This window comes from Lissotriton helveticus, chromosome 6 (genome assembly GCF_964261635.1).
Source record: "Lissotriton helveticus chromosome 6, aLisHel1.1, whole genome shotgun sequence".
In the NCBI taxonomy this organism is placed as follows: Eukaryota; Metazoa; Chordata; class Amphibia; order Caudata; family Salamandridae; genus Lissotriton; species Lissotriton helveticus.
The window spans coordinates 1,175,234,398-1,175,256,615 of NC_136067.1; the positions used below are offsets into that span (position 1 = coordinate 1,175,234,398).

Genomic DNA, 22,218 nt, shown 5'->3' on the forward strand with positions numbered 1-22,218 from the left:
TACCGGTAATTGCATTACTCTGAGTCCTACTCCCTCGCTTCCCTTACTTACATCCCTCCCTCCCTCCCTGATGGTCCAGGCCAACCTTTTGGTGTGGTTTCGATCCATGTGGTATTACAGGAGGTGTGTGGGGGCTGGGGACTATTTATAGTACTCACGTGATAAATCACGTGGATATGGGTGTCTGGTGAGGCAGGGATGCCTCATTGTGTAAGGAAGGGAAGCGAGGGAGGGACGATGAGGTAATGAATGAGTCTGCATGTAGATGAGTGTGAGTATATATGTATGTGTGATTGTGTGTGGCCAGAACCCATGCTCAGACGCATTAAGGTCCTCCGTTGGACCCTAGCATGACCGCCCTCACCAGCAACTGAGCCTATGATCTGGTGGCGATTTCTTAGCTCGGCTGAATGGCAAATGTGGCGGACATATTATACAGCTAGTGCAGCATAGTCAGAGCCCATCTTTCAGCCTGTGGATAGCACATGACACATTGTAGTTTCGTTCCAAGTGTAGGAGTTGTTTCCCTTTCCTTCTGCCAAAACTCCTCTTCGTGTCTTTGACACCCTTTTGAAGTGTGAAGATGCCAACAGTAAGTGGCAGTACTGATTGAGGTGCACGTCTCCTGATCCAACACTTCATGGTCTCAGTTTCCCTGAAATAGACGACACCATGACTGGTTGCAAACCACATGTGCCGGGAGAGTGCCTGTGCCACTCACTAGCTTCTTCTCAGTTTGGAGAGGAGGCCATCATTTGTATACATATCAAGGCCTCCCGACCCCAGCAGGCACGCGTTTCCCACTGTCTGGCTGGGAATGGCAAAGAAAGGCTCATCCTTCGACTAAAAAATAACCTGCTCATTCACATTACAAATTGGTCCCAGCAGTGGCTGGAGAACGTAGGTTCCATCAGCAACCATGTACAAACTGTGTTAGCAACACTGCAGGCCTGTCAAGTTCAGCAGTGAGTGTGCTCTTGAAGCATGCCTGCATCTTGGGAAAGCTTGTCATAGTGCCCATGTCTCCTGTTATTGGGGAGGAAGACTATCGTTTACCCTCTTAATGATGGCACTGCCACATTTGCATGCAGCACATCGGCACGTGGCACCATAGTTCTGTCCTTCTTTCAGGGATCTGCTGCCCAGGGATCTCTGTTCCTGGCGGAGGCGGCAGTCTTGCGTCATACAGAAGTGGGTCCGACCACCAGCATTGTAATGCGGCGGTCAGGCCATAGAGATGTCAGTGTTCGCACTGCCACCGACTACCTGTTGGTGACCCTACCGCCCGGCATACAAATCGGGCCCAGTATCTTTGTCAGCGATCTTGTTTACCACGATATTGTGGCATTGAACCATTGTAGCAGTTCCTCTTATGCACCCTGCTGCATACCGTCCTAAACTGCACAACACCCAGTGCTTCCCTAATGACCAACGCGTAGGGCTCCCCAGATTGTTCGGAACACGCAACAGCCCCTTGAGGCCCACCTCTCAGTGCATCCCCAGAGACTCACCATGTTGCTGCTCCCCAGAGGCTCACCTCCCAGTGATCCCCAGTGGCCCACCTCCAGGTGCCCTTGCTTCATACTACCAAGTGCATGCTTAAGACACACTATCCATTTAACTTCTTGGGCACATCGCCCAGTTCTCCCCAGAGGCCTGTAAACAAGTAGACCCCAATTTATATCACCCAACACGCCCAGAATTCAGTGGGCAGCTTTACCTAGAGGCACAGCATTCAGTGATCCCAAGAGCCACGCATATGTGCCTGTACACATGTTCACCTGTGTGCATAGGTGATTGCGTGTCTGTGATTGGGTATCTTCATGTGTATCGGTTTGTATGCATATCTTGATGCACTATAATGCAGAGCCAGAACTATGGCTTTGGCGTTGCTGGTAAGATTCAGATATTAGTCTGCCTTGTGTGCAAATTTAACAAAAACTGCCTAAAAATTACATTTTGTATACAGAGTGCAGTATTTATTTTAGAATCTGAATGACGTATACTCGTAGAACTAAAAACTAGCATTACAATTATAATTAACTTGAATTGGCTGGCTATATATATATTTAGTGTTTTATTTATTACAATTTTAAATGAATGTTTGATGTTAAGTCATTTTTGTTGAGGCTTAAAAAGTAATCAATTCCTGCTGACAATTTCAGGTCTCCCCTGGCTGTTTGGCTTCAACGTGAAGTTTTATCCGCTTGATCCCTCAAATCTGACAGAAGATATCACCAGGTACTGAGTTGATTAATTCTTCATTTATTATATTGTACTGATGATCTAGTGTGCTTTTGAAGATTTTATCTCAATGTTGATTTATTGTTACAGGTCTACAGAGCCCACCTCAAACAGAAAATGTCTCTTAACACTTAACAATAAAGGTTATTTGGTTGCTGCATATATATTACTCATTATCAATTCATTGTGGATGAAAGACCTGAGACTCCCCTATATGTCTTATCTGCAGTTTTTAGACACGTTTCTGCAGGTTAGAATTAGTCTACTGCGGTTTCAGAAAATGATGTCCCAAGTCGCTGATAATAACTGACCTCAAGATGTAAGACTCGTAAATCATCACACACTGAAAACGTGCCCCTTTTCATGCCTTGGGGTTCTTATATTTGACTGCTAAGCGCCCCTCAGCCAAATCTCAGGTCTATTTTATTTAATGCTTCAATTTATTTACCATTCAACTTCAATATTTACTGTTTCTAATCATGTGTGACTCTCAGTAACACATTGCAAAGAAATCTCTAGAAGCCACACAGCCCAACAACAATATGCAACTAAGTTTCTATTTGAGTAAGGGCATCACTGGTACAGGCGGAAACTTTTCTTTATTTAGCAATACTCACACATGAACCTCCTTAATGCATTTCTAAACTTTAGAAGATTGGAGTCCAAGTGAATTTGTAGAGAGAATGAGATCTACAACTGGGTTGCAGAGAGAATGCTCTTACAACTCAAGGTTTTTCGCAAGGCTGAAACAGTTGAAAGTGATAATGAACTGAAGCCTAGTTAGCGAGATGGAATGCATCATTTTATGCATGATTACATGTGGGAGTTCTTTGCTCTAAAGAGAATAAGGTACTGGTCACATTAACTTGGATTGAGTCCTCTCATTGACAGGGAGCCAATGAAGGAGGGCGAACATAGGTGTTATATGGTAGCGCTGTTTAAGTTTTTTAGCCACGTTTTAAATCATCTTGAGTTTGTGAATGGCCTTTTTAGACCGTCTTAATTGTGTCTGTTAAAATAGTCTGTCTTGCTGCTGTAAAGTCATGCATTGAAGTCACTTTAGGAGAAAAAAGCGAAGAGATAAAAGCGCTATAAAGTGTACAGCCGAAAAAAGCATGACTGTATTACATTATTAATGTTTAGGGTCGTGGTGAACCTTTTGTTAGTGTAGAGGGATACATTTTTTATATGTTTCATTGTTTTGAAATTAGCACAGGTTCTTTAGGATATACATTTTATTCTCCTAGAATGTACAGTAAAGGAATTTCAGTCTTAGTGCCTTTGAGGTTTAGTATACTTTGACATATTCATTCATCCACAGCTTTGCGACATTTCTGACTTGAAGGCATTGTCACTTAAGGATTTATGTTTTCATTCAGTCAAACCTGGGTGTCATCAGCCTACTTGTCAATTAAAATCAGCAATGCTCGTAATTATTCCGAGTCCTAGCTTTCCTATTCCTTATAAAGTGAGCATTGCCTTGACAAACAGACAGAATACACTTACTCGATCCTTGAAAATCACATTTTACCAAATACACCTAGGGTCTTTGATACAAAGCCCTGTTGGTGAAAAAGAAGGTTCAAATTGCACACTTAGAGGTTTGTAGGCTCGGCTACATTTTGCAGTGTGACTGATGCCCTAATAAGTCATATTGTAAAACATATATTCTCAGGAGGTTGCTAAACTCCCTGGTTCATAGATAATAATGAATCAAGAGGCCTCAAATCCCTGAAGATTGGCTCAAACTAAGGAATGGAGGTCTGCAAGACACAGTAGAACCCCATCCTTTAATTGCTTCGTCTGCATGATAGCATTGATTTAACAGCTGCTTGTGGTGTTGGTTAAAAAAAAAATCCTAGGAGAGAACTTGCTATTGGGAGCATGTATTCTGGAGCTTCCCCTGGACAGTTGTTTACTACTCCTGAGGCTACCCATAACAAATCTCAGAGGGGAGTCTTTCACTTTTGAATCAGTTTCTACTCCAAATTGATGCAAACTTCAACCATTTACATTTGTGACTCACCAACAAATGTGACCCACTTTTTTCATGACCCCCTGCTATTCAGGAAGGGTTTCAAAAACGTTTTGCAAGCCCGAAAGACTTTTCATTGCAGCAGAATTGTGTTTGTGCAATGCTGCAAGGTAATTTGAATGTACAGAGCTTATGATTGTGTACTTAGCAGACTTTTTGACTGCAAATTTGGCTCCTAGTCCCTAGCTCAGGTTCTTTCCCATTAAGCGAGTTTGAAATCGAAACCATCAGCGTAGCACATATTAAGGTATTAAGCAACCCACCACTCTTGGAGTTACCCCACAAAGGAGCTCCACTTTCTTGTCCATCTTCAATGTCCCTGCCTTTACAAAGCAAGAATGTAGCAAGGTGGGACACCAACCTCAGTTACGGTGTGTAAAACAAAAGAAAGGTGACTTGGATAACAGCACTTTGTGACAGACACAAAAGAAACCAAAGGAAAAAGAAAAAACTGAATAGGCAACACAGGCCCTTACATAAGAAGCCATGAGTCCACCAAGCACCTTCAACCCACAATTAGACAGTAAGGTGTTTCGATGCAGCCAAGACGCAGAAGTAAAACTTTGCCGTGAAAAAAACCCTCAAAAGCAGCACACGTTCAGCAGAATCACCCAGAAACGGACTAGGATGAACACACACCAAACCCTATACATCAGACAAACCGCAACATAACGGAGTGCCTCAGATCTGTGATAGTACAATCAAAAAAGAAAAAAGGGAACAGACTAACCAATAAGCAGCAGATCCAGAAAAGAATTGTGTGAGGGCTCTGCATATGGCATGTTTGTGGACCAAAAGCGGGTCCCAGTCCTGGGACCCTGAGACCTAGCTCAGTTCAGGTGTATGGTTATGTTAAATCATAATACCTTAAAGAAAGAAAAATTTCTTTCTAGTGTCCCCTCACTCACCGGGGTTTCCCCACGGTGACATGCTTCATCATTGGGGCCCTCCCAGTTCTCTACGAAAAGGGGCGTGCCGCGACTCACAGACTTCGTAGGAGCACTTTAGTGTGAAATGACTATGTGTGGTGCAAAAAAGAATAATAAGTGGAGTGGGTGTGTGTGAGTATTAAAAATACCATACTTAGTGGGCCTAACTGTTTTATTGAGCTCCTATGTAGGTATATTAAAAGTGGGGTTAATGTCACTGTAGGGCAACCTATAATGTGGTTGACTCAGTGATCAATATGGTCGACATGTTTCATGCTACCCCCTAGCATTTCTTCAGGACCATGCAGGGACCAGCCCTGCATATGCCACTCCTAAATCCCAATAGTGGGGATAGTGAATAAATCAAAAAGATAAAGCAATATTATTTGCATGCATTTCTAGTAAAATACATACTTTTGTTCCTCTCAATTGGTAGGTGCTGTAAAATAAGGCACATTGTTAATGACAGACCTTCCCCTCAGGGAGGTACACATAGTACATTGCCAGCCACTCTCATTCTGTGTGTATAAAGAATGATTTGCGCCATATTGGCGCGTGCAGGCTTTCTTTAGTCAAAAAACGTCGTGAACCTTGTTCGTGAATTCACACAAATAAACAAGACAGGACTTATTGTGATCAAAACATATAACAAACCCAACATATACAAAGTACACAGATTAAGAGAAACTCCAATAGTTACTTTTTAAAGTGAGAAATGACACTTCCTGGTCACTCTGGGGGGTCGATTTCACTTATGGGATAAACTGCTGGAAGGACGAGGTACACATTGAAAAAAAGTCGTTATGTCGGAAATACCGCTTCCGTGAATAAACACGTTGTATTTTAAAGTGGCTTTTCCGTCGGAAAAACAGATTTAGTACTTACATCCTGTATGGTGAAATCGCGTATTTCTACCTACTCAGTACACCTCCCCGGGACCGCATCTTGCCTTGTTCCCGCCTGGCGGTTGTATTTGTTTGTTCCGGTATTGGAAGAGGGAAGGTACGCCCTCAACCACTAGACCGGTCTAACTATGGCGGCCATCTTAGAAGTATGCCTCAACCCGCGGGTGCCCAGAAAGAGAGGAGGGTTTCGTTTATCTGGGGATTTCACCAATTCCGACTGCGTCGGTTCGAGACTGGCCATAGTCTCGGTTATATCAATATGTTTTATATGTTATTAGCAGATTCACAGAAATTAAGTGAAAAATATCGCAACAAAATTAAATGGAGGCAAAGTTGAAATCATCGCTTGGTGTATAAAGTTTAGTTCAGTGCAGACCCGAGGTGTGTTATAATAGTTCCTCCGTCTGGTTACTTAGCCTCATGTCAGTCAGGGGCATGTCTAATAGGTTTTTAGGAAAAACAAAATTTGGAAATAGAATTAATTGACGATTGCTAATCGTAATAAAAGGTATAACTGGTGTTGGTGGCATGCCGCTTGATAGTGAAAGATATATCAGACATATATTAAAGCGGCCAAAAAACTTGGCAAAGGGGTCTCATTTGGCTATGCTTCAGGTTGGTATTGCACTTATTCTGTAGAATTGCAGATGGAGAAAAAAGCATAATCGTGAACCCTACATTATATAAATGCACCCCAGGGAATGTCATCGTTCAACCCGTGGGTGTCCGTACGTAATCTGTACACCCATCGTTGTTCATGTAGGAACCTCTCTTGGTTTTCTTTGGTTTTAGCTGTTTCCAATACCACCCACCTCATGTCATTGGGGGTGTGATTTGATTCGATGAAGTGATTTGTCATTCTTGTTGTAGTCCTTTTGCACCTGATGGTGCTGCGATGTTCCACTATCCTAGTGCTCACTTTGCGTGTAGTCATCCCGATGTAATGCAAATTGCAAGTGCATGTAATCATATACACTACTCCGCTGGTATTGCAATTTGACATTTGTCTCAATTCCCATTTGCTTCCATCGTTGAAGATCACATTTTTCGTGTTGGTTGTCAGATGGCAGACGCTGCAATTGTTGCATGCATAATGGCCAGTGGGTAGGGTTTGTTGTCTAGCAGGAGGTTGGTTGGATCTTGGACGTGTGTGGACCAAATGCTCTTTGAGGCTCTTGGCACGTCGATGGCTGAACATTGGGGTTGGTATGGTTAATTCTCCACTGTTTACAATAGGCCAATGTTTTTTCACTATTTTAGTGACTTGGTCTGATACCTTTGTGAACGTGGTAATACAGATTGGTCTCTGATTCTCATTTGTGTTCCTCATCTTTGGTTCCAACAGTGCATCCCTATGGTTATTGGATGCCCGTTTTTTTGCATTTCTTACTAACTTCTCTGGATAGTTGCGTTCATGCAATTTAACACTCAAGTCATCCGCCTGTTTTTTGTAATCATCTTTGCTCGAGCAATTTCTCCTCAACCTCAGAAACTGTCCGAATGGGAGGTTCTGTTTTAAATGCCTTGGATGAAAGCTGTCATACTTCAATAAACAATTCCGGGCTGTAGCCTTGAAGTGTGTTGTGGTCTTAAGATGTCCCTCTTCTGCTATAATGTTGAGATCCAGGAACACTAGTTGGGATCTACTGAGGGTTATAGTGAATTATAGGAATGTGTCCTGTTGGTTCCGCCATTCAAAAAAAGAGTTTACTTAGTCTTCACTGCCATTCCATATTACTAGAACGTCGTCTATGTAACGTTTCCACAATGTTATATGGTTTCGGTATGGGTTGTTGTCATGCAGTATTTTTGTTTTTTCGAGGTGATGAACGTAAAGGCCCGCCAGGCTCGGCGCAAATGTACTGCCCATACTCGTCCCATGTAGTTGACGGTACAATGTTTCTTCGAATCGAAAGAAATTTTCAGTGAGTGCCAAGCGGCAGCATTCAAGCACCACATGTCTTGGAGTTTTGTAATCCCACTGGCAGTCGAATAGAACTTCCTCAAGGATTTCCAGGGTTTCTCTGTGGGGGAGGCTCGTATATAAGCTCTCAACATCCAGACTTATTAGTATGTTGGAGGAAGGTTCAAAGGCTTGATCTTTTAATAGACAGAGTACATCCTTTGTGTCTCTTAAGTAAGTATCTGTGTTTTGTACCAACGGCCTCAAGAATGCATCCGCAAACTTGGAAAGTGGCTCGAGGATGGATCCAATGCCCAAGACTATGGGTCTTCCAGGTGGTTTTATGAGGCGTTTATGTATTTTTGGGAGCGTGTAAAAATACGGGGTGACAGGTTTGGTGTTCGTTAGAAACTCCGTTTCTTTTTTGCTTACCCAGTCATTTGCCAGGGATTCTTCGGTTAGGTATGCTATAGATATCCTCAGACGTTCAGTTGGGTCGTCCTTGATGGCAGCGTAATTTCTCGGGTCCCCCAAGAGGCAGAGGCATTCCTCTCTGTAATCCACAGTGTTCTGTAACACTATCGCACCACCCTTGTCCGCTGTTTTATCGTTATGGTACTAAGATTTGATAATTCATGGACTGCTTGAATTTCTTGATTATCCATATTGTGGAACACTTTTGCTGTTCGTGGGTCTAGTTCCTTTACTTCCCGCATTATTGCTTTTTCAAAAGCCAGGATTTCAACTGGTAGACTTGCAGAAGGCGGGATAAAAGTGGACTTTTTCTTGAGGCCTGTGTCTGTCTTATTCTGTATTGTTTTTTCTTTGAAGAACACTTGTAATTTTAACTTTCTCACAAATTCCTTCAACTCACAACATAGTTTGAATTTGTCAACATTGGCAGTCGGTAAAAAACCTAGTCCTTTATTTTAAACCATGGTTTGAATTGGTGTTAGTACTGTGTCAGATAGATTCACTACTAAGTCTGGGGTTCGCTCGTTGATGCTTCTAGGGGTCCCTTGCTCCGTGTATGAGGTCCCTCTGTTGCTACAGGTTGTGCCCATCTCAGTTGTTGTCCTGTTTTGTTTCTTCCTCTGTTGGGGGTTTGGCCCCGGCCTAAAAAAGGGCGTCCTTGGTTACTCTGATTCACCTGGTTTGAGCCCCAGTTCATGGGGGGTTGGTGAGGATACATCGGTGGTCCATAGAAGAATGGTCCTGGAGGTGGTCCATACTGTGGACCATATTGTTGTGGTCCTTGAAATGTTGGCCATTGGGGGAATTGTTGGTGCCCTCTTTGTCTGAAGGAATTGCCTCTGCTTTTCCTCGTTCTTCTGTTAGAAGAGTAGTTATAATTCGATGAAGATCCTGAACTATTTGAACCTGTTTCGGATCCATCGCTATCCGTGTTGTAACCCGGGTTCCTACTATTTGTTTTGTAGTCCACTCTGATGTATGGGTATACTTTCTCATGTGAGAAAGCTTTATGGTCTTTGGAGAGTTTATCATATTTTGTATCTTTCAGAGATACTTCGAATTCTGACATATTCTTATTAAGTTCATCCAATCTCTTTTTTAACTCACTTGGAGTCTGATAAGATTTTAAACGTATCTCTAAGGCATGGATCTCCTCCAGTAATGTTTCTGAGAGGCGGGCAGCTGTCTTCACTATTAACACTAACCAGTCCCTGGTACAGTGCCAAGAGATCAATGACCAATCTTTTTTAAATTGTTGGTCCTGTTGAAAGATGAAGGGTTCATTCTTGACAATTAGACCCCTCGGTGCTGCACTCACTCTTAAATATTCTGCCATCATGACCCCATGAATTAATGTCTTAATTTGATTGCGTTTGAGTTCTGTGACTTCATCCCAAATCTGCGATGCATCTTTGTTTTCTTTGTTGGGTGCCCCTGTGCGTGGTAATATGGAAGCGATAATTCTGTCTACTTCATCCTCTGAAAAGGAGAGGCCTGTAATTTCTGCCATTGTGAATTCTATTCTGTGTACTGTGCTGTGTTGGGTAATAAGTGGAGTAAAATACATACTTTTGTCCTTTTACAGCACCTACCAATTGAGAGGAACAAAAGTATGTATTTTACTAGAAATGCATGCAAATAATATTGCTTTATCTTTTTGATTTATTCACTATCCCCACTATTGGGATTTAGGAGTGGCATATGCAGGGCTGGTCCCTGCATGGTCCTGAAGAAATGCTAGGGGGTAGCATGAAACATGTCGACCATATTGATCACTGAGTCAACCACATTATAGGTTGCCCTACAGTGACATTAACCCCACTTTTAATATACCTACATAGGAGCTCAATAAAACAGTTAGGCCCACTAAGTATGGTATTTTTAATACTCACACACACCCACTCCACGTATTATTCTTTTTTGCACCACACATAGTCATTTCACACTAAAGTGCTCCTACGTAGTCCGTGAGTCGCAGCACGCCCCTTTTCGTAGAGAACTGGGAGGGCCCCAATGATGAAGCATGTCACCGTGGGGAAACCCCGGTGAGTGAGGGGACACTAGAAAGAAATTTTTCTTTCTTTAAGGTATTATGATTTAACATAACCATACACCTGAACTGAGCTAGGTCTCAGGGTCCCAGGACTGGGACCCGCTTTTGTTTCTTATTGACTCTTAGGAGGACGACCTAGTCTCTAATATCCTCCTCTCCCCCTGTTTGTTTACATGTTTGTGGACCTTCATCGTGGACTAGCAAAGATCTTGAAAAAAAACAAGCAGAATAAAAAGCCTGTGCAAAATAAAGAAATATGAAGACACCCCAGACATTCAAATGTGAACACCCAGCCCATACGCAATCTGCCCGGTGACTGTGACTTACAGTGGTCTTACATGGCGAATTGAGCTTAGTATGAAAAATTGGTTCTCAATAAGTTGTCTTAGAGAACAAAATTCCTTGCTAAAGCTCATGAAGTTTGAGCCGGAGGGAAAACCAGGTGGGCTCATCACAGAATGGATTATTAAAACTCATAATGTGAAGAACTTAATGATTATCATTTGAAATAAAATAACTGGATCCACAACATTAGGCTGCAGTCTAGAAGGTTACCTGAAGCAGGGCAAAAGGACAATGATTATGGTGGAAAAGCAGAACCCTACAGCAGGAAAATGTCTAACTCATTCTGTATCATACCCAAAGAGATCGCACCCGAAAAAAAGCACAGCAGTAGGAAACCTCAAACCAACCAATTCACCTGCACCAGGTGAACTCCCTGAGACCCGAGGAGAGCCAAAAGGTGGTTCAAGATTGAACAGATGAAGGATTATAATGGAAATCCTTGCACCTTATTGACTGTGTAAAGATCAGTGTATATGACAGAGACTGCAGATTCCTTACCGTAGAATTATCCCCAGGCATAAGACTAGATCCAAAATTGTTTTGTGAGCAGTACACCTTCACACCGGTATGTGGCATTGTACGGCTACAGGTGGCGATGTTGGCGTCATTCACACCGGAAGTGATGTGCGCTGTGCCTAAATAGGTGCCTCCCCAGTGCGCTGAGGTCAGTTCTTTTCTTTCCATACCAGGCCGCATATCCAGAGAAAGCTACCTCCAGTCAATTTTTGACTAAACTTTTTTGACTTTTTTCTGTCTTTTTTTAAATGTTCTCATGGTGTGGCAGGATGTCCATTAAGAAGGCCGGCTTCAAGCCCTGCAACGACTGTCATCTGCAGATGTTGATGATGCACCTGTTTCTTGTTTGACTCTGGTGCCTCGAGCACAACTATAAAGCGACCTGCGCTGACTGCCATGCCATGCTCCCCAAGGACTTGAGGTAGCATTCTCTTAGGCCCCTAGCCTCCCAATATGTGACAACATGACCGTCATGATCCCCATCAAGAGGAAGGCACAGGGACTGACCGCAGAACCCAAGATCCTCATCGCACTCCAAGTTGTCGGGTAAGTCCGACAAACGCAAGAAGAGTGAGAAGTCGATGAGGTCTTCAACTTCGCCCCGCCTGTCAGTCATCCAACCAGATGATGGAGCATCGTCATTCGAGGCCTGGGTCAATAGTTGAGCCTGGGTCAACTCCGCGCCTCCCTGAGTTTCTGGAAGTTGGTTCGACCCCCCCTTCCCAACTTCGTGAGTTCTGTGAGGCCATGCACCTCATATTTGCGCTGTACATTCGTGCTGGCGTGTCTAAGGGCTCCACAGGTTCGGGATGGGCCCCCACTGGTTCTCCGCTGGCGCTCCACCCCTGGCTCCAGTTGTACCCATTGGATTCACGGATGAATCTGGACTGTCCCGCTTCATACCACTAAACCTTCCCTGGCGCCTGTCATGATGCAGACACTCCTGGCGGAGCTGTCTCCATTCTCATCCCCGACCCCGACCCTGACACGGAGCCAGCGCGGTATCATCTTAACACCAACTGGAGCCATGCCTTCCAGGCCAGACCGTGCAGAGGGGCTCCTGTGAACAGGACGATTGCCTGCCGCCGCGCCCCAGGAGACCACAATACTCTACTCCCGAACGCTTGGTGGTCCAAGCCTCCACTTCCTGTGTAAATCCAGGTGCATTCCCTATCACCCCACCAGACAGGGAATCCAAGAGGTTGGATACCTTAGGGAAGCAAATGTTTTCTTTCACCAGCCTGGCACTGGGGTCCGTGAACTCCATATACTTTTTGGGCTGTTACTCCTATTCCTTGTAGGATTCGGTTGCCTAGGCGCTGCCTATGGTACCAGGGAAGGTCCGGGCCAAACTCTCTCAAGCTATGCCTGATGGGAGAGATGCAGTTAAGTTCTCGGTTTGATGTGGGCTGAATGTGACCGGCTCGCTGGGCAGAGCAGTTTCTTCGTCGGTTGCCATATGACGTCATGCCTGGGTGACAACAGTTGGCTTTTCCGGGAATGTCCAAGAATTGTTTATGGATATGCACTTTGATGGCTCCCGTCTCTTCGAAGACAAGGTGGACTCGCCACTGGAGCGCTTCAAGGATAGCCAAACTACGGCCACGTCTTTGGGCCTTTCCATTGCCCCAAGCCAACCTCGAACCGCCTTTCGTGGCCATGAAAGGAGCTTCCATTTCCATCTTTATCAGCCCAGCTACTTCAGCTCACAAGCTTCCCAGCCCCTGTGTGGTTGAGAATGCTGTACCCACTGACTGTGGATGTCGGGCAGCAAGAGGTCGAGCCAGTCCCCCACTCCTCCGGCAGCTGCACCCTCCAAACCCCTTTTGTTTGCCCTCTTACCATCATGGGAACCCAGTGAGAGACAGAATACGCCATTGCTTGCCTCGTTGGAATTCTATAGCATCAAACTGCTGGGTTCTCCTGATTTTCCAATGAAGCTACTCCCTCCGCTTTGTGACTACCCCTACACCCATGCCAGCCACTTGCCACAGACTGACGGAGGACCATCTCTCCTCGCCCTGCCAGGAAGTGATGACTTAAATTGGCCAAGGAAGCCCTAGAGAGGGTGCAGATGCCACCAGTCGGTTGTGGTTGTTATACATGTGTGAAAAGTCGCCATTAGAAAGAGATGTCAACCTAAAAAGGGAAATCTGAAATGGAGACTAAACATGAGCAATTTGACGCTCCCCCCCCCCCCCCCCCCCCCCCCCCCCTTGACCGTAAAGGAGACTGATTACTAAAGCTAGCCGCTCTAAAAGCATGTAAAAAGCACAGCATTATTCAATATAAAACTTTAATAGTATAAGCAAAATCAAAAGCCATTAAAAATGGCAATTAAAAATCCCTGCAAACTACTAAAAACATTAATAAAAACCAATTTAAAAGCAAAAAAGCAGAATTAAAAAAGTTTGAGGTGTCCGTACTACAGTACAGTAGCTCCAAAGGATTCACCATATGCATAACGTTTTTTGGATTCTGGTGGGCACCTACATCCCCAGACAGATTCACTATAGCCTGAAGAGCAAGTTGCAATGAATAAACTAGGCAGTAGTAGCCTTTATTAACAGAAGCTGACGACAGCAGTGCCAGGAGTGTAGTCTCAGACAAGGAGCCAGACGCCATAGATGCTGGAGCTGAGGCATCCATCCAAAGTGGCACACACAACTCATAATAAGCTTCCTGTGGCAACACAAGACAACGCTGGAGGTGCACCATCAACGAATCCACAAGCAGATCCATGTCGGTATTTTGTTCTAACTGCATAGCAAGGCATTTGTCAAGTGCGCACACAAAAGAGCAACAGATGCAGTGAAACACGGGCTGAGCACTCTGAAACCACACAGGCCTGAAAGACAAAGACCAGTTGTTGTTCAATTCCAGTAGCAAATACAATCCAAATGACCATTTGGCCTTGTTGTGGAACTGTAGTGTAGTTCCTATCATCCCAATAGGCTCTGCGCATTGGAATAATACCTACAGCAGTAAAGGCCTAGGCCAGACGTTAACTAGGTCTACTACTGTCGATACTAGACTTAAAGTTTTGGGTTTGCCAGCTTAGCTCAGAGTTCACTAGAAACTTTCTCGAATGTTCAAGGAGGACTTAACTTCCCTGATTAAACAAGAAGGGATTTAGTTTCTGACAACCATAGAACATGACAACTTTGCTCTCCCCTAATCAAGAGTAAATCTCGAGAGTCGTGTGAACAAAAGGCAATTTATTTTACTCAGTCAGTACGTGCATTCTTAGTCTCATCAGAATGTAGAGAAAAGGAAGAGACGGGCGTGTTCAATAAAAAGGTGTTATTTATTGATCAGTCTCTTTTCTCATACAAGAGAAATGGATCGATATTATTGCAATACTTATAGCTAAGTAAAGTGCATACATTAAAAGCAATAGTATAAAATAATACTGTAAAAACATTGATATGGTTTCTAAGCCATAAGATGTTTTAAAATGAATAAAATATATTACATACACATATACATTTGACTAAACGTACTCAACTGGTGTTTCTAGATACGCCTACCCCGTGTACCTGACCTAAGTCTAATGCGTGGGCGGGAATAGAAAGTTACAGTTTAAGTTAAGTTTGTTTTTGCCAAGTGAATAACTAAAGAATTCTCTGTGAGGGGTTATTCAGTTCTGTACCTGGAAGTTAGGATGAATGAGGAATGGTATCTCTTTCTCTGGTCTCGATATTCCAGGCTGCCTGCGAGGGCTACCCAGAAACGCCGGTGCTGGATTCTCGGCAGGAGAAAGCAGCGCGTCTCTCAGCGCGTCAGGAAGGCGGGGCTGCTGCCAGCGGGGTCTGCTCTGCTCTTGGCTTCGGCAAGTATGGCTGCTCCGTCTCGTCACCACGCGTGTGTTTGCATAGGGCAAGATCGGTAATATTTATACCTTTAAGGTGCCGAGATTGACGTAAGGATGGACATAGATACATCAATAAGGATGTCATACGACTTGCTCGTTATCACATTCTTTTACTGAAGTTCTTGGTGAAATCAAAACAATGGCCGCAGGGTTTTGCCCAGGTTGTCATAGGTTTGATTTGTTATGAGAACTCCGTATGCCTTATCAGGGGCTGGAGGAATATCGCTTGTCTAATTAGATCGCAAGCGTTATGACCTAATCAGATAACACGTTCCTGTGCCGTAGTGTGACTGCGTCAGATAACGGTATCTGCATCATGGGGGTTTTCTGCCTCATGGGCTGACTGCTAGTTAACTTGTTGGTTTGTTTAACTAGAATAGGGTCAGGAATAGGGGGGTCGATTCAGAACCTATAGGAATACATGACACCTACTCCACGCTAACTATGGACATATTTACTAATCTAGGCATAGTATAACATAGTACAACATACTATAGAGTAGTGTGTATACCTTACCACCCCAAAATACATAAATGCATTTTGAAATTCTTCAAATATACGGAAAAATTGCAGACATATATATTGTATGCACTCAAGCTATGGAATAATGCTAAAGTTAGCACGCATTTGTATACATTATTGCTTATTTGGTATATGAGAATTACACATGAAATGGTTTCTTAAATACAGAAAAAAGTTTCGAGACCATTCCATCACAGAATAAAATATTTGTGAACATACCAGCGGGCAGCTAAAGTCTATAAAGTATCTAAAAATAGAAATCTTAGTTCTTTAGGAATAGTTTCTTACTTTAAGCAGAAGATAAGTGTCCCGAAAAACCGAAAAAATGAATTGGGGCTTCTGAAAGAGTTGCTGTCCGTAAACTGGAGTGAAAAATAGTTCATGTGACTTTATTATTTAAAGTTGAAGGCCGAATTCAGGGAACGCCGTGTGCGAGCTTGCTCAAAAGTCTCTATTTCTGTTCGGGTGAGAACATCATATCATTTAGGCTTTCGAAAAAACTGTCAACAGCTTCCTGGGAAAGTTCTACTAACTCGGAAATAGGTGTAATCATGCATTCTTGTGCATGATTGTCTCCATTGACATTCTGATTCGCATTGCTGACAGAAGGTCGTACCTGTTCGATGCTGCTTTCATCTTGAACTTCACTACCCATCAATCGCAGTGGTGAAGCTTCCACGAATGCCGTCATCAGGATTGGTAGCCTTTGAGGGCAGCACAAAGCATGAACCTTGATCGGGCTCAACAATGTTTCTGCATCCATTGGCGCATCCGATTGTAGCGTCAGACAGGTGTCTAACACGCATTCTTCTCCGCATAGCAGACACCTTAATACAGGTAAAACACATCTTTGCCACATTGGTCGAAATGATAGAAACCAAGTCATGTTCAGGTCTCTAAGCCGGGAGAGTCCCAGGATTTTTGATATCCGGTCCCGGTATCCAATGGCTAGGATTGTTTCTTCTCTTGTCGCCAGAGTTTTGTCTGTGACATGGGTTGCCATAACGAAAAATAAGGACTAAGAATAGGATTCCTGCAATTAGTCCCAAGATCAGGGGAAGTCCGCCAAAAATCGAATGGACGAAATCTGGAAAAATACCCAGTATGGCTTTGAATGGTGTTAATGCCATTGAAAATACTGTCTTAAATACCTTTGAGACCCCATTGGTATCAGAAATATTTAAGATTTCATTCAGGATTTCCGCGAAATGTACGGGGGAATTAGTTGATAATGTATGTATCTCTGCAGTCGTCCTTGCGACTTGTAGATCATTCGTTTCTTTTGATGACGAGAGCCTGGTAGGCGTCTGAAGAAGCACTGTTTTCATTCTGCTTAAAGTATCTATTCGAATAGAAGTAATTTTCAAATCGGGCCATGCCCTTGCCTCCCTGTCTGGGAAGGAGCTGGGGAACAACGAGCGTCCACAGCACTTGACCTTCGCAGTGGTAGTTACTAGATAAGGAGTCCCGGGCATAAGACTACAACATCTGCGGTCTACAATTAGAATGTAACTCCCATTATAGAGTCTTTGAAAGAATGGTTCTATTTCTGTTGCAGGTGCGCCTTGCTGGTGACATGAAAGGTTGTATGAATTCCCTTCACAGGCTCCATGCAAACTAATTCCGTTACACAGAAGTGTGCCACTTAGTGACATCGCACAATTGTTGCCACTAAGAAACACTTTCTGTCCTTTATTACTGACACATGCATGTGAATAGGGCAGGTTCCATGTTGTTTTAAGGTACCCCTTTCCCAATTTCTCGTACATGCCAGCCTGTATATATTTTTGGCAGTATTGAAACCTGAAGGTTGAGATTGGAATATTTATTATCCCATGTATTATCCATTCACTGACAGGTCGTTCTGACATTGTCACTGGTAATCTTTCGAGTTTTTCAATGCTCAAGATTGTTTAATCAGCACCCTTTTGTGCCATACTGATTTGTCTATCAGTAAGGTTAAAGATTTGGAATAATGACGTTGTGTTGATTAGACGCCAAGGCACATAGCCTGAACGCAGATTTTGTAACGTCCAGCCAAGCTGTACAATAGAACGCAATTGTGACTGACCGTGTTGTAATAACAGTAAGTCTTGCGATAATATATCGATTGCTGAAGACACAATGCTGTCCAAAGAAAAAATTCTGGAGGACAGAGTCATTAACCCATTGTCCACTACAGAAAGTGATTTTTCCAAATTAATACGGTCAATTTCCCGTATTCTCTCTGCTGTTTCAATTTGAGTAACCTTCCAGGCCTCATTGTATGCTGCATATAGAGAGGCTGCTATGAAACGCTTTTGACGCTGTTTGCGTGGTCCCATAGTGAAATCACGCAAGTCAGCACCATCAGTAAGTAAAGTTAGGTGTTGCTTAATTTCTGCCAGTGTGGAAGTTTGTAGCCATTGAAGGCATAATTTGCCCACACTGTAGGTGGTTATTATCCCTGGGTGATGTCTTTGAGGATATCTAGGGTCTGGCCTGGTCATTTTGAACCCCTGCGTTTTGTTCAGGAATCTGTCTTGACAGTTATTAGTATCTGTGGGCCAGATCAACCACTGTTTCCAATCAGGATGTGTTCTGTTTTGGTTTAATATATGGTTTACGTCTATCTCTTCATCTGTATCAGAGTTATTGCTAAACACTGTTGGCTTTGGAATAGACGGTTTATTTAAGTCTTTGATTTTGGCTAAGCCAAGACAGGTGGTCTGTTGAACAGTGTCATTTAAAAATATCATTTGTTCTGGGATCATGCAGGCTCTAAACAAAGCTTCTATACCCTGTACTTGCCAATCTTTTGTACCCCAAACACTTTTCAATTCAACATTTTTGTCCCAATAATCAAAACCAAAAGTATTCATTTGTTCAAAGAATGAGTCTGAATATATCAATTTTGGGTTGGTTATCATGGTCTTGGTCCCTGTCTTATTTGATAATTTAAAATAAAATGCTTCAGCATTACTTGTGTTAAAACCTGAAAAATATGAATATTTGTCGTAAACGGTTCTTGAGCTCCCTTTTGGAGGTGTTGCACAATGTTCCCATTGATTATAGTTTAAAACATTTCTAGGTTGTGCAGATCTATGTAAAAGATGGTTACCATAGTGGTTATAACAGTACATACTATCATAATTGGTAGAACCCTGCAAATAATCATGTTTGGTAAATTTAGCAGACATTACTAAATCAGACATCATATTATTAATGCTTTCGAAGTCCCAATCATCAGCAAATGAGTTTGGTTTTACAAAGTCACTCAAGGAGATCTTAATTTGGTGTGGATATTTCAGGATCTCGACCGGACCATAAATTTCATAGTCAGTGTTGTCCCAGGCTACCCCACCAGGTATCGGATTGGCTGTGAAGTTGGCTGAAGAAAGTTCTCTTTTCTCGACGTGTGAAGATGTGTGTGGTTTGAGGATCAAGTTGATTTTCTGACTTGCTGTGTCCATTTTTGCATATTTTCCCTCAATAAAGCGTCCCAATGTTAGTATCATGATGAGCCAAAGTATGAGGATAAATGCACCAAAACCCACCCAAAATTCAATCCATGGAGAAATCAGATATGTTTCTTTCAGTTGTTTCAAAAGTTCTTTGGCTTTATCTTTAAAGGTTTTTGATGATGGCTGTGTCTTTGATTCACTGAAGCCTTCAGAGGAATCATCGAAGTTTATGAAGTAGCCAGATGCTGTTCTGTCAATTGTTCCAATTGCTTCAGGGTTACTGTTTCTTGCATTTTCACTTGGTACTTCATTATAGATTGGTGTGTCTCTGCTAAATGTTTTTATTTGGGTTTTCAGAGGTCTGAGTTCTATTGCATTGTTGCATAGTCCTTGTTGTTCTTCTGTAGGCGTTTCGAATGTGATGAGCCTCTTCATTAGGACCTCTGTACTGGTAGCAAACCTTGGTGTTCTGCTACTTATTGGGAGTCCACTTGGCCTACTGTTTGTTATCGGCCACATGTTGTGGTTTTACCAGGTCGATGGATACAACTCGGTTCTCCTTTTTACCAGCAAGTGGCGGTAGTACAACTGATCTTGTCCCGTTGACAGACAAGACAGGAACTGCTTTTCTGTAAGAAGGCCCAAATTCCTTCTTTACCGCGATCTTCTCCCTGACTAGATCCCCGACTTTAGGAATCCAGACAGGTCTTGCTGGGACAGGTGGTGGTTCTTCAGTGGTTGTTGGCTGTTGTTTCAACTTTATGTTGCTCAGGTCTTTTCTTGTTTTGTTTAAGTCCTGCAAAATAGCCAAACGGTCTTTGATATCAAAGCTTTTTTCTTTCACCACTGAAGTCTGACTGTCAAGGTCAGAGATAATCATCCTAGTTCCGAATAATAATTCGTACGGACTGAATCCCTTCAGAGAATTTCTTGGCAAGTTATTGAGACTACGTTGGACACTTATTAGATGTTTGACCCACCCTGCTCCCGTACCTAATATCCTTTCCGTTATAGATTGCTTTATGCCTTGGTTTTTTCTTTACACCATCCCGTACCCTCAGGAAGGAAGTGAGAAGATTCCCGCTGGGCTATGCTCATTTGGCCATGTTTCCCCCCATGCTTGAGGGCTAGAGTGGAGACAATGGTCAAACATAGCATGCTCTTAGCGTATATGCCATTTAGACTCGCAAATCTTTGTATAACAGTCCGGACGTCAGCCGAGTGCTGGTGATCTACATTATAAGTGGAACTAGCCTGTATATGTTAATCGCAACCCTTCCTTTTTACTCCTGATTTTTTCTGGAGTAGAACGACGAGGTATTAAACTGTTTCTCTCCCCACTGCGATCTCTGTTGCAGTTTGGGCAGTTTTTTACAAACATGGTGTGACGCAGGCTCATGCCTGGCCACCAGTACCTTGATTGTAATTCTTCCAGAGAATCTTTTAGTTTGAGGTGTCTGAGACCCTTCCCCATATGTGCGTCTGCGATTAACAAGTTTCTCCTGTCCATGTTTGGAATCACTCTATCCCCCACTCCAGGGATTCGAGCAAAAGGGACGGAGTTTGCATCGATTATGTATGTATAATTGAGTGGATAGTTGATCGGTAACGCTGAGCAGTCGCCTTTTGATGACGTTTTTACTGCCAGCACTGTTTCACCGTCAATGTATTTTAATGTACGCTTTTTCCGATCTACGGGAGCCGTTTTAGTTGCTGCCGCTGTGGCTGTTTCAGCCAATGAATTCCCTGCAACGTGAACGCCATCACGCTGATGACTCAGTGAGTGTGTCACGTGAGTCTTTGGTAGTTCTTTTTGTAAAAGAGCTATTTGTTCCCAGAGCAGTTTCTGCTTTATTGGTGCATCTGTGTCATCTTTGTAACCGTTTTGAATCCATGTCTGCAAATCCTTGTTGTATGATTTGACGCAGTAATATGAATCTGACACTATAAGTGTCGGGAATTCAAGATCCGCATTATCTAGCGCCATTTTCAATGCTATTATTTCTGTTTGTTGTTCAGAATTAGTTTCTACTGAGTGTGTTTTTGTTAATAGAGGTTTTAGTTTACCTCCGCGCCACACTTCTTTTGTAATCCCACATGTGGGGTTGTATGCTTGTTCTCCCCAAACGGGAGGTTGAGCATGTCCGTCTGTATAAATTACACAGGCGTAATGTCGTAAAGGCAGAATATTGATTGGCAGAGGGTATGTTTCTTCATATTCTAGATTTTTCAACTCTTCTAGTTCTGGATCAAGGTAATAGTATACTTTGTCCGTTGTGATTGAATTCACCCATTGTATCCACTTTGGATTCAATGTTGTTGTTGGTAAATTACACGGTGTTGTTAGTGCCTCAAAGGCTGATTCTGCTGTTCTGACTGTGATATGTCTACCGTCAGCTTGATCTTTTTCTCTAGCTATTGCGGTTTGAACTGCATGAACAATTTTTTCTTTGTTGCTGAATTTCTGTTCAGCTTCTGTGTACAAGTGTGATTTGAATGCAATCGGTACCTTTTCTCCCTCATTAGAGGTCAGGTATGTGAATCCGCATCTTCCTGGGATGACTCGAATCACAAGATTGCGTGTGTTATCACGTGTTTCTAATTTTGTTTTAATTAGCATGTCTGTTTGTAGGGATCTCAAAATTTCTGTGTGTATTTGAGTCCAATTGGATCTTTTAAAATCTGGTTTTATCAGATCATAAAGGGGTTTGACCCTTTCTGCGTAATTTGCAATGTATGTTCTTCCGAAATTTAGGAAGCCTAGAATCGACTGTAGGTTTTTTAGTGTTCTAGGTGCTTGGATTACGGCACATTTCTCTAGGAAATTGTCAGCCAGGCTTTTGCCTTCACTTGATAACTCATATCCTAAGAATAGGACTGTCAGATGGGCAATTCTGGATTTTTTAAAGTTGAATTTGTAACCCTCTGCTGCGAACCCAAGTATTATGGTGTTCACTCTCTTCAAGTGAGTCTCC

At 43.0% G+C, this 22,218-nt stretch overlaps 1 protein-coding gene across 20 annotated transcripts in view; it reads left to right on the plus strand.

Annotated features, from left to right (window-relative positions):
• EPB41L2 (erythrocyte membrane protein band 4.1 like 2) overlaps positions 1-22,218 on the plus strand; it is a 1,174,544-nt gene that overhangs the window by 671,610 nt on the left and 480,716 nt on the right. For all 20 annotated transcript variants that reach the window (XM_078648868.1, XM_078648862.1, XM_078648871.1 and 17 more), the window contains one exon: positions 2,166-2,241. In XM_078648868.1, the coding sequence (XP_078504994.1) occupies positions 2,166-2,241 (76 nt within the window). The remainder of the gene's footprint in view (positions 1-2,165; positions 2,242-22,218) is intronic.